Source organism: Nasonia vitripennis, unplaced genomic scaffold, assembly GCF_009193385.2.
Source record: "Nasonia vitripennis strain AsymCx unplaced genomic scaffold, Nvit_psr_1.1 unplaced0148, whole genome shotgun sequence".
NCBI lineage: Eukaryota > Metazoa > Arthropoda > Insecta > Hymenoptera > Pteromalidae > Nasonia > Nasonia vitripennis.
In genome coordinates, this window is record NW_022279927.1 from 431,325 (window position 1) to 444,297 (window position 12,973).

A 12,973-nucleotide genomic window follows, 5' to 3' on the forward strand; every position below is an offset into this window, starting at 1 on the left:
GTATTACAGAGTATTGATAAATCAAAAATAATTCATCATGTAAAAAATTGAATTAATTTAAAAAGATTTTCGAATATACCATGTTTTTTGTATATAATTTTGTATTAGTGTTCGGCTTTCTTTGTTTCTTTTTATCTTTTAATAAATCCTCATCATGCTCGCAAATAGACTCCTTACTTAAAAATAACTTTGAGTTATTTCTCGATGTTTCTTGACAAAGCCACATATAATTGACCATGACTGAATACTGCAGTGTGGAAATATATTCCAACTTTGTCAAAAGATTGACATTCAGATCTGTTTATAGTCATAGCGTGTTGAGGAAATTATAGGAGCGGAGTAAAGAATACAGTGGATATTTAGAATAATATTTGTTTTTTTTTTTAAGTTAATTATTTTAAGTTTTGTTTATTAAATTAGTATTATTAAATATTTGTTTATTTTAATTTATAAGTTTATTTATTACATAAATATAGCGTAAGAAGATGCCTAGGACAGCGGCAATCTCTACCTTAACATAACCAACACGGGCTTCTGAAATATACCACCATCTAACTCATAGCTTGGTCAGGGCCAGACTGACTAGTGGACGCGTCACTCGCTACGCAATTTTTCGCGTGTTGTCACGTGATTCTAATACCTGTAAACGGTAATCGTCTCTATATATATACATGCACACTTAAATACAAGTGCGAATCTAGCGGTCGTAACTTCCAGGAATAAAATTAGGAATTAAAATTAACTGAAACTACCTAAATACTTTTTTTCGGGAAATTTTCTGAATTTTTCAATCTAAATACTTTTAGAGCCCTGTATATATGTATTGTATATGTACAGTAAACTGCACAGATGTTCACTCAAAGATAAGTTTATTCAGAATGACAGTTATCATTTACAATCAATAATATGAAGTTGCATGAAAAACAATAGAAATTAAAAGAACGCTTATTGAAATATACTACATTTCCTCCCATCTTTATAAAGATTTCTTGAGTTATCAAGGTGGAGAGTAAATAGTTCGTGATTTTCGTATCCGAGATGATCGTCGAATCGGCGATGTGTTTGGAATGAAAAATGACTGTTCTTGAGTTAAACGTACAGTACGTTGATCTTGTATTTGAAACGGAAATTCTTCTTAAAAAGTTGCAGAGGTAGATAGATTTTGGAATGACTGTTGTTATAAGAGTATTTCAGCAATTGATATTTTGTGTATATCTACCACTGTTTTGATTCACGCAGTAGAGCGAACCGAGAACAGTGCGAGCCACGAGCGTTGACGCTCTCTCCATAGGATCAGATCGCTCTGTGCTATCGTTCAAGCAGGCGCTAGAATAAATGTACAAGGTTACCGCGCCTCAAGGTTTCATAATAAATACTCTGAGTGTCTTCCATGTATATTATTTCCTCTTGCTTTTCTTTATTATACCTCTAATATACCTAAATTAACGTTGGTAAAGATTTTGAAATTAAAAATTCTTAAGTTGACGTAGCTTCAGACGTCGGTGATTCTTTAAACGATACAGTCTGAGAAGTCGAAGGAGCTTTATATGATGGTGTAATTACTTCAGTATTTACGTCTTGTTATGCACTCAGAGATCTTGGAGTTAAGTTATTTTTGTAAAATCGAGTACGACGTCGTGTACTTGTAGTGGAAAGCGTTGTCAAATTAGCACCGATTTTATCTTGAAAAAATGTTACTCTTTCTGGTTTCTTTCTTGTTTCTTCCCCTTCTTCTGATTTCTTTGTGAAAGTACGAATTTGATCGACGTGTCGTTTATACTTTTTTTCCATGTAACTGATTTCATAATGCAGATCTCCTAGACGAGAATTAATTTGTCCTGGAATCCATTGATCTAATTTTGTATTACCGGGAAAAAAATAAACATGTTCTAGTGGTTTCAATTCTCGGTATGTATTGATAAAATCAGCTTGATGTTTCTCAGAATTCTTCTCGTTCATAGGTTCGGGTCGAACAAGATCTAATCGTGTGGGAATGTTTCGTTTTAAAAATAATAAAGCAGGTGGTTGTCCAGTAGTTGAATGAGGAGCTTTTCTATATTGTCTCAAGAACTCATTTAAGTTCCGTTGCAAAGAACCTTGTGTCGTATTCATTTTAAGTAAGGCATTTTTTATTGTACCTACGCATTTTTCTGCTTGACCATTTGTCGAAGGGTGATAAGGAGCAGTAATTTACTTTAAGATTATTTTTGATATTTCACTCCACTTATCTTGAGAAATGTTTCAAACTCATCTGAAACAAATTGACGGCCATTATCTGAAACAACAATGCTAGGTACACCATAAGTAGCGAATAACTGATCGAGAATATCGATTGTAGCAGTGCTAGTACTGGAACTTGTGACCTTGACTTCAAGCCATTTACTATAAGCATTAATGATAAATAGAAGCATCTTACCAGCTACTGGTCCAGCGTAGTCTATATTGATACGTTCCCATGGGCCTTTAGGATATTCCCAATGATGTGTGTTCAATTTGGGAGGAGTTTGAGCATGCTTGGCACACTCAGCACAAGATTTAGCAATAAATTCAATATCTGTATCAATTTCTGGCCAGTAAACAAATGATCGTGCCAAACCTTTCATTTGGACAATGCCCAAATGCGCCAAATGGATGTCGTTTAAAATTGCTTGACGAAGAGACGATGGAATCACAACTCGATGTTAAAAAATCAAGCAATTTGAAGATAGACCATATGCAGACTCAGGCGCTTTGTATCTATGACGAGATAGATCTTGACCAGCTTCGAGTAATTGAATAATTTTACCTAAGTTAGAATCTTTACGACTTTCCTTCGCAATCTGCTCTGCTCGTACAGAAAACTGATGAATCTGGTTGATAATAAATGTATTAAAACAATCAAGTTCTGTAATTTCTTCAATAGCGTAAACCGTTGAAGGAAGTGGAGCACGTGAACAATATTCTGCATTTGCGTTAGCTTTAGTTGGCTTGAACTTAATATCGTTGTTGAAATGAGCTAAGTAATCAGCATAATTAGCCATTCGACTGATGCAAAGAATAGGAAATGATTTTTCAGGATGAAAAATCTGTGTCAATGGCTTATGATCTGTAAACAGCGTAAAATGACGAGCGTATAAATAATTGAAAAGTGTTTGGGAAGCCCATACAATAGCTAAAGCTTTCTTGTCGATTTGAGGATAGCGTTGGCAGTAGCAGTTAATGTACGGCTTGCATAAGCAATTGGCCTTTCGATTCCATGGCTAAGTTTATGTGATAAAACAGCTCCAAGTCCTACTTTGCTTGCATCATTGGCGAGTATAAGAGGTAAGAATAGTAGTAGTACGTAGCTTTACCTATAAACAATTCTAGTTCTTGAGGTGTAGAAGGTTTAGGTGCATCACGAATTGCCTTGGTGTGAGAATCAGATTTATGAATTCCTTGTGTATCTATTTTATGGCCCAAAAATTCTACAGAATTTGTAGCGAAAACACATTTACGTCGATTGAGACGAACACCATTTTCAAGAAGACGGATCAAACAGGTTTCCAAAATAATCAACAATTCTTCAAAAGTTTCAGCCCAGAAAATAATGTCGTCGAAAAACTTTTCAACGTTTTTTAGACCTTGCAAGATTTCTTTTAATCGACGTTGCCAAACTGCAGGAACATTAGCTGCGCCGTAAACAGCTCGTGTAAGACGAACCAACCCATTTGTAGGAGTATTGAGGGTCAAAGCATGGCTGTACTCGTCATCAGCAGGAAGATGAGTATAAGCATCTGTAATATCAAGATGTGCGTAAATTTTAGCTCCTTTTATTTTGTTGAAGATGTCACTAGGTTTTGGAATAGGGCATTCATCTATTATTATAAGTGGATTCAACATAGGTTTGTAATTGCCAATTATACGAATATCACCATTTTTTTAATAACGACGTGTGTAGGCGAAGCCCACTCTGAAAAATCGACTTATTTGTAAAATCCAGACGCAAGTTTAGCGTTAACTGCTTTAAAATACTTGTCACGCAACGCATATGCTATATCATGAGCACGAGCAAAAACAGGAGAAGTTCCCGGTTTAAAATGTACCTTAACTGGAGGTCCAGTAAGTTTTCCAGCTATGTCACTGAAAACTTAGTTGTACCTTGTCAAAAGTTGATCCAGCTGTGCCTGTTGATCACGAGTTAATAAAGGTGGAAGAGTAGAAAGTGCATTAACCTCGATTGGAGAAAAGAGTTAGGTCCAATCAATTTCGTGACTGAATTGTGCGATCCATTCACGACCAAATAAGGAATCGTAAGAGCCTTGAATAACGTAGATTGGAAGTTGACGAGATGTAGAACCAAGTGATACATTAACAGATCAAGTACCGATGCAGTTGAGGCGATGTTGCGAGTAACTCATGAATTTCTTAGAAGTTGGCTGCAATTGAAAATTGGGTTTGAGGTTACGAAGTGTATCGCTACCTATGAAACCATATAGTGCACCAGAATCTAATTCCATATTTAATTTGTGGAATAATGCGAAGCATTCCGTTTATGCTTGAAATGCGTTGTTGAATAAGATAGTGCATGTATCTTATTAGAAGTAGAGGTAACCTCATCTGCTGTTTGACGAATCGACTCCAATGTATGTGCTATTTCATAAGCGTCCTTGAATGTAGTAGGTTTCTTGGCGATTATTTCGTCGCGCATATCCCGACAGGTGAGACCATGTATGAGCTGCTCAATCAGCATCCTGTCGAGAAATGTGTCGTATTCGCAGAACGTAGCTCCTTGTTTTAATCGTAGTGAGAAATTAGCAATGGATTAATTTTGTAGCTGTACATTTTGTCGAAACTTAACACTTTCTGCATATTTATTTTTCTCGACGTCAAAATGTGCAATTAAAACAGTGCGAATGTGTTGATACGTACGACTTTCTGGTGTATCAGGAGCAACAAGAATTTTCAGAGCATTATTAAGTTCTACATCCATATATACTCGAGCAAAATTACCATATTCTTCTTCCGAAATTTTACTTAGTTGTAATGCCCACTTGAATCTCTTGAAATAATAATGAAATAGTTGACTGTCGACGATATTCTTGATACTTGAACGGAGGAGCTTTGGGTTGAGCTTGAGAAGTAGATTCAGGCTGTTTTATAACAGGAGTGGTAACTTGTGAAATAGCAATGCTCAGAGCATCCGCCAAAGCCTTCGTCACAACAGCAATCAATGCAGTAGCAGGTTCCTCTACGTCTGACATGGTTAAGTTGACTTCGTAATGAAAATATGTACTTTTCACTATTTCTCCCTGCGTGTTATTGTAGTAGAATATAGAAAATCAAGTAATTGGCGTATTTTCGAAACCAATTCTGACACCAAAATATTGTGTACGTATCAAGTAAACTGCACAGATATTCACTCAAAGATAGGTTGATTCAGAATGACAGTTATAATTTACAATCAATAATATGAAGTTGCATGAAAAACAATAGAACTTAAAAGAACGTCAATTGAAATATACTACAATATGTTAAGGCTACCTTATTTGCATTTTAAACCTTAAAATATAAAAATCTGAATTTTATCCGGACTCCGACAACCTGAATACAGTAAAAAGATACCTTTTTATAGTAAAAAAGTAGCTATAAAGTTTCAGAATAGGCCTGACCTTCTACTAGAAGTTGTGTAGAAAACAAACATGATATAATGGCTAATGAGTGGTTTTACATGCAAATTTGACACTTATAACCTAGTAAATTTCATGTCTACCGATACAAACACATGTAAGTATACATCCGTAGTTATGTAGTACGCATACATATATAGAAAAGAGGTTTTTTTGCCCGCATAAGTCCCTTTTCGCTAAAGTGATCCTCACGCTGACGTCTGCACAATTCTGCAAATGTCAGCATAATTCCTCTTCCAATTTTGTCAGCGTAAGTCCTGATCTCCTTGTTTATGAATACATATATATTTATACTAGTGGGGCTTCGCCCCCTGGTCGCTTCGCTTGCCAACCCCTTATTTTTAGAATTCATTAGAGTTAGAAATCAAATATATACATTAGATAAGAAACTAACTAATAAGAAATTAATGAAAGGATAACTCTGTAAAAATAAAGTTATATATCGTATTTATAGAAGAAGATTGTAAAATATTAGTTTGTACAACTGTTGTAAGAATTTTACTGAGTACATTGAATTTTCTTAGTATACAAAATAAATTAAATTTTTATTTAGTTTTGTCACTTTAAGTTTCTTTTTACTGTCGAAACATGCTACGCAGAGAATTGACTCCGTTAGTTTCTATCATATAACTAAAATTACTATTAATTAGTCATTTCAACCGTTAATTTATTAACAATTTATTAAATATATTGAAGTCAAAAATTCTACTGTCGAAACATGCTGCGCAGGGAATTGACTCCGTTAGTTTATATCATGTAACTAAAATTACTGTTCATTAATCATTTTAAATATTGTAATTAATTTTAATAGATACTAAAGGTAACAATTCCCCGCACAATGGACCGTGTTAACTCTATACCTTCATTTTGAAAACTAAAAATTTACCCTTGATTATTCATTGGGGCGGTTGTGAATAAATACCAAACAGTTTTTTTCTTAGATTATTGCATATAAATTCTAATTGATAAAAGTACATTGTATAATGACTCTAATATAATGTGCTTCTAACAGTACCTCTTGAGTGGTGTGGAAAACAAAATTTTGAACTTAAAAAATGTTCGATATTTATACACAAAGTAGTTGTTATCATACTTTACTGTTCTGTATCTGTGGGAACTGTAATAATTTATCAGTACTTTTGTATAAATCGGTAAAAGGTGTGAAGCTGTGGGGGGGGGGGGGCTCTGCGAGGGGGGCTGTGGGGAAGGGCATTCATATTTCAAAAAATAACGTAAAAATGAATGATTTTTACGTCATTCGGTGGAGGGGGGGCACTGTGGGGGGCTGCGGGGGTGTGTGGGGGGAGTATCTCCAAAATAAATATATAATTGTTACGAACAGAGATGAGACAGAGTCGAAAGGAGAAAAAAGTAGACGACGTGACTCGAACTCGCGGACCCAAGAGCCAGATCAGGCCTGTGCTCTAACCACTGAGCTAACGTCTACGATACATTCGGACGCTATGCATCGTAGTACGGCTCTGCGGACTCTTATCGCTGACTCGCGTTGCAGACGTGTGCGTTTGTGACATAATATAGATAGATATACATGTTTTAATAAGATCTCACAACCCGTGCAACTACGCACCCTAAGCTGATATAAATTTTAGTTTGCTTTGTCTGATAACTTTAAATAGTTGTTCTTAACAATCTTCTTTCAAGGCAATTTACTTTAAACAAAGTATGTTATTAATTTTATTAACACAATAAATGTTCATATACTTATATAATTTCGCATGAGTACATATATATAAATATGTTTAATTCCAATATATCATTGTAGTATGTAATGTTTAATTATTATTTTGTCGTAACAATATATATTTTTATTGCTTTTTCTACACTTTAATCATCTGTTATATCGTTTTCAATTGTTATTTATAATAATAATCAAACAGAATTATATACAGATTTACCGAATCATTATGGAAATTAATTTAAATATTTGATTATAGTATATATTAAATAAAGGATTTTTGTATCTTATCTTATCGCATCACATTACAAACTATATTAAAATGATAAAATGTTATATTTACATATTTTATACAAAAAAGTAATTTTCACATATTTTATTCTTGTTAAACCTGCTCCACAATGAAAAATAATAAACAACAAATATGATCCGCGAGCGAAGCGGGCATTATTTGCTAGTATAAATTAAATATAATCATAAAAACCTATGCAAAAGTTAAACAAATAATGTATTTCAATGTAAATCGCATATTAAATTTAACTTACCCTACTGCATAAATTGTTTCAATGGTGCGTGGGATTCCAATTTTCTGGGCATGTTTTTGGATAAAGATATTTGCATAGCGATATGTTAGTATGCTGGGTTTTCCTGCTATAGCTGTGTACATCAATTTTTGTCCTGAAATTTTTTCATAAAGTTTTTCTAAACATAAAAGAAATGCTCCATGACCATATCTTGGTAATGGTGCTTCTGCCATCCATAAAAGATCCATGTTACATGCCATTACAAATATATGTGGATAAGGTGTGATAGGAAAATGTTTGCATGGCATTCCGTTGGTCAATAATAAATCTACTATGAGCTGCAGTGATGTTTCCCAGTTAGTAGGTTCATTAAGTAATATAATGCCATCAATTTTTTTAAAATTTCTGTCTACTGGACCATTTACTGGATTACGTTTATTTTTGTTTACATAATTCAGACTAGGAAAATTATGAATTAATGTTTCCATAGTAACGATATTTTTAAGTCCAAGATCTATAGCTATTTCCTCTATTTTTCCCTGTCCAGAAACTAATATTCTGTTATGCTCAAGGCCTGTCATCATAGATAATGGAGAATGAGATAAAATAATTTGATCCTCGTGAACATCAATTTCAAGCCATTTTGTTAAATGAGCAGCCTTATCTCGACGAAGCATGTTCCCATCGTTTGTAATAAATACTGTTGGTACTCGAAATTCTTTAGATGGTGCTATAAGACGTTTAAAACTTTTAAGAGCTGACGGTAAAACATTTTGTCCACGTACTATCACTCCATCAATGTCAAAGAAAAATCCGAAATTCGGAAACAGGTAGGAATGCTAAATAGAAAAAAATATAATGTTTAGATATATTGTATGCGTTTGTCAACACATAGAAAAATTGTTCAAATTTTGCCGTGCGCGTATGTATGAATGAGCGAGAGTGGAAGTGCTGACGCAGCGGCGGCGTGGCGCGCACATCATTATATGCTTGTATGAATGGAAATTGTATATAGGTGTGAATGTAAGTGTGTATGTATGAATGTGTCAGTTTTTTCGGCGGCTCAATCCCCAGCGCTTTCTCCAGAGCCTTTATTAGACCATGCGCAGCCTATGGCCAGTCACTAGCCAAAGCGCAACTAAAGTACCTAGTCTCTACTCAAGAGCAACTTATGCCTTGAATAGACTAATCTTAGAAAAATTTCTACATTTTATAGACTTGGAAAAAATTTTAATCAGACACGATAACGCAACTAAAGCGTATCTGTCAAATACTTATTAAAATCTCAATATTCCAAATACTTAAAACTTTCGAATTCAAAAAGATAACGCAACTTCAAGCGTATATCTACCTAATACTCATTGTAAAAACCGCTGCCAATTCTTTGGCACGTAGCTTCCTTCAACATTATGTATCGCTTTAATATCTGAATTGTTTTTATTTCATATAATTCTTTAAAGTTTTTGTTCATTTTCGTTTGATAGATAAAATTATTTCGATTCAATCATATATACATAATCAATAATAATTCTCGCAGCACAACATATCTCTCAGTATAAAAGTGTCCTTCGAAGCCCAAATCTTAAGTAAGTCTGCTGTAGCTGAAAAATGGAAATTCTGAATTTTGGCCTTCGAAGAAATGTCATACCTGATAATATGACACATATAAACATTGTTTTATCCTTTTTACATTATAACTGAAATATATAATAATTTAATTCATTTTTTAAACAATTTAGGAGAAATATAAACAAAAATATAGATTTTTCATTTTTTGACAATTTTTCCGTCCCCATAATATCTTTGAAACTAATTGGTTTTATAAACAGCCCAAAGAAAGGGATCAAGCTGTTGTATAATGCTAATTAAATCCAAAATTTGAACTTGATTAATGCCTTTTTACTCCAGTTATCGCGTCACGTAGAAAAATGATTTTGTTTCAGTTCTTGATATTTTTCTCAGTATCTGCCCCATGAAATCACTCAAAATTAAAGTGGAGTATAGTCCTAAAATTTTTCAATAATCGTGTTTTTTTAAGAAGGATTTAACATTTAGTTTTCGAGTAAAAACAAGTTAAAAAATTTGCGCTTTAAAGTGTATAATAAAAGAACTACGAACGATAATATAAATGTTCCGCAGTAAAAAGACAGGTAATTTTATTTTCTTTCAGGTACATATTACGCAGTATACGTTGGAATTTGAGGGTATATAAATAATAATAACACTGTGAGGTTGAATAATATATTGTAATATAATGAACTTAGAAAGTTGTCGGCAGGTCCGTTCAAGTCGGAGTCTTACAGCAGAGAGGGCGACGCGACTCGGCAGCTACCGCTTGAACCCAAGTCAGACTAGATGCTCGGGTGGGGAACGTACATACACACTCATGTACGAGTATATGTGTATGCATATGTTATTTATACGCAATCTTTGCGACCCTTGTACTCTTTGTGTAAGTGTCGTACAATAATCTAGTTTGTGTAGTAATAGTCCGCGATACGCTCGCTCTAGGAATATATCAAGATTATGATACTTACTATATTACAACAATACTTTTATTAACTTTTTCAATAACTTCATTAGAAAAAACCGAAATCTCAAAACTAAAAAATGGCTATGAAAAAAAAACGCGTTCACAAAATGTAAAAACTTTTTCCCCACTATGTACTAGTAAAAATAAAGAAAATGAGACTTGGTGGGTTAAAATCCATTGAGTAGAAGCTGAGATACAGGCGTATACAAACGAACACACACACACACATTCGTACGGATATTTTCCAAAAACAACATTTTTCGACTAAAAATGCATCAAAACAAACTTTCCACACGTTTTAACACAAACTCCAATAATTACTATGACAAGGCTTCCTTAGGAAGGAAGCAAAATTAAAGCGGATTTACTTATTTATTTTGATAATAAGGATATACAATTTATGAAATATTCACATTCATAAAAATATATTGAATATATTTATCTTAATTATCAAAAAATTCAACACAATCTCATTATTGTGATAATCCTTCACTACCTGGTATCCCGGACCTTAAATATCCTCTATTATACAGTTATGACCGGGTACGGGTTAACGTAAATAACAACACGGTATTTATAAAAGCGTAACTCAAACTCGAACTCTCTTTATTGTAATCAACACAACTCAGCTCATCAGCTGTCACGATTAGACTCAACTTAAACAACAATATCAGTGACGTCGTTGATCTCGTTGCTAAGGGTCGCCATGCGCCATTCTTGGCGTTCGAATCGCGCAACGTTAAGGCTCGGTCACAACAATATTAAGGAGCATCATTCCAGTTAGTTTTCTTCGTTTCCCAGTAGTTAAATGCAGACTTTTTTCCAGTCATTTTCCCCAGTAATTAAATTAAGAGTTTAGCATACTCATGTAAAATGTTGTAATCACACTAACATTGACTTTAGAGTAACAATTTTGCCTCCGTCTCACAGATCGCCAAAGCGAACAGCGCACCTCCATTGAAACAGCCGATATTTAGCGTAACAACAAATTTCATAAGCACAAATCAGATACAGATAAATATTCGTAAATAATACCCTAAAACAAATTTTGTTGTTCTTATTAAGACAGAGATCCATGTGCACCCCTAGTTTTCTTGTAAAGTCAGTGGCAGTTAGGTTTGGTGACAGATATACGCTGAAGTATGTTATGCGACCCATCCTCCCCCGTACGTAATCTTCTTCCGTACCCCCGCTCGGGCATCTAAATGACGGTGGTTTTTTCATCGTTAGACACCCAACAGTCTAGGTTCTTGAATTGTTTGCTGATCAGTAGGACATCGACTTTCTGTTCCCGTACATGTTGGGTTAGCAGATCATGTGCAAGCCTACTCGAGTGTAGATTTTCTTGGGGTATCTTCGCCATTATCTTTGGATCTTGCTTGCGTTTAGAGCCGTCCGAAAGACTGCACACGCTCCGGTGCCTGGGGTGTGCATCGCCCTATCCTCAGGCGTCTTGGCGTCTTTCCAAATGTAGCACCTTATCTGTTGAGCCAACACATTGTACTCACATTGCGACGGCACGAAACTTTGTTAGAATGACGGCCATGAGTGCCGGCTGTATGACACCGGCACGAACGAAGGCAAAATGTCGGCATGGCAGCATTATGACGACATTTTGAGGAGCTACATGACGGCATTGTGCCTTCGACCCGTGTTCAAAATTTATTAACATTTGGCGTTGGCAGAGTGCTAGCAGAATGCCTGCTAGGAGTGCTGCTCGCCATGACAGCATTCTGTCGGAACGAAATTCCCGCAGAATGCTGGCTTTGTTGGCTGCGAAACTTAGAAAATTTTCAGCCGCACAATTCACGAAATAAGGCTTTTCAATGTATTATATTTTAAGGCTGTTGATTTTGTTAATTTGAGCTATTATTTATTCACCGGACTTTGTTCCTTGTCAATTTTTATTAATTATATTATTATGACTACTCTTTCATGACTACCGAATTTATAGCAGCCTGCCAGTTTCGCGCCTTACACGAAATAAGCGGCGAATATCAATGTTGTTAAACGCATTAATAATAATTTTGGTGATCGTTTATTACAATAACTTGCAACTTTATTAAAATCAACAGTTGCTCGCAGTACATAAGGACACAATTAGCTATTACTTGTAACAAGTGTTCGTGGCTAACTGAAAGGTTCAGGGTTCGATCCCCGTTAGGGTTTTAATTTTTTTGTTTTTTCTTAATTTAAATGCCGGCACGATGCTTGCACCATGTGCCAGCATTATGCTGAGCACAATGCCGTCATTTCCGGGTCATGGAGCAGGGGTACCTGGACGTCACGCGTGGCCCATTCCGAGCAGTCTCGGTGCCGTCATTCGGCCGACATCATGTTATCGGGGTAGGTAAACGACCTCCCGTCTTACTGTCAGCGGGAGCCAATGATGGTTCGGGTCACTTCGGCACGCAACCGTAGGTCTTAGAAAGAGACCGTTCGCCTCTCCATCCAGGATCTCCTTTTAGCAGCTCACGGGTCGCACCGCACGGCAAACGCGGCGACCTGATTGGTCAACAGAGCATATTTTATTTCTGCTCTACCCTCCGGGGTGTGTGCCTCGGCGAGCACT

At 35.4% G+C, this 12,973-nt stretch overlaps 1 protein-coding gene across 2 annotated transcripts in view; it reads right to left on the minus strand.

Annotated features, from left to right (window-relative positions):
* The window catches only part of LOC100678995 (haloacid dehalogenase-like hydrolase domain-containing 5), a 127,035-nt gene that overhangs the window by 93,609 nt on the left and 20,453 nt on the right, over positions 1-12,973 (minus strand). For both annotated transcript variants that reach the window (XM_031933320.1, XM_031933321.2), the window contains one exon: positions 7,890-8,707. In XM_031933320.1, coding sequence (XP_031789180.1) covers positions 7,890-8,707 — 818 coding nt within the window. The remainder of the gene's footprint in view (positions 1-7,889; positions 8,708-12,973) is intronic.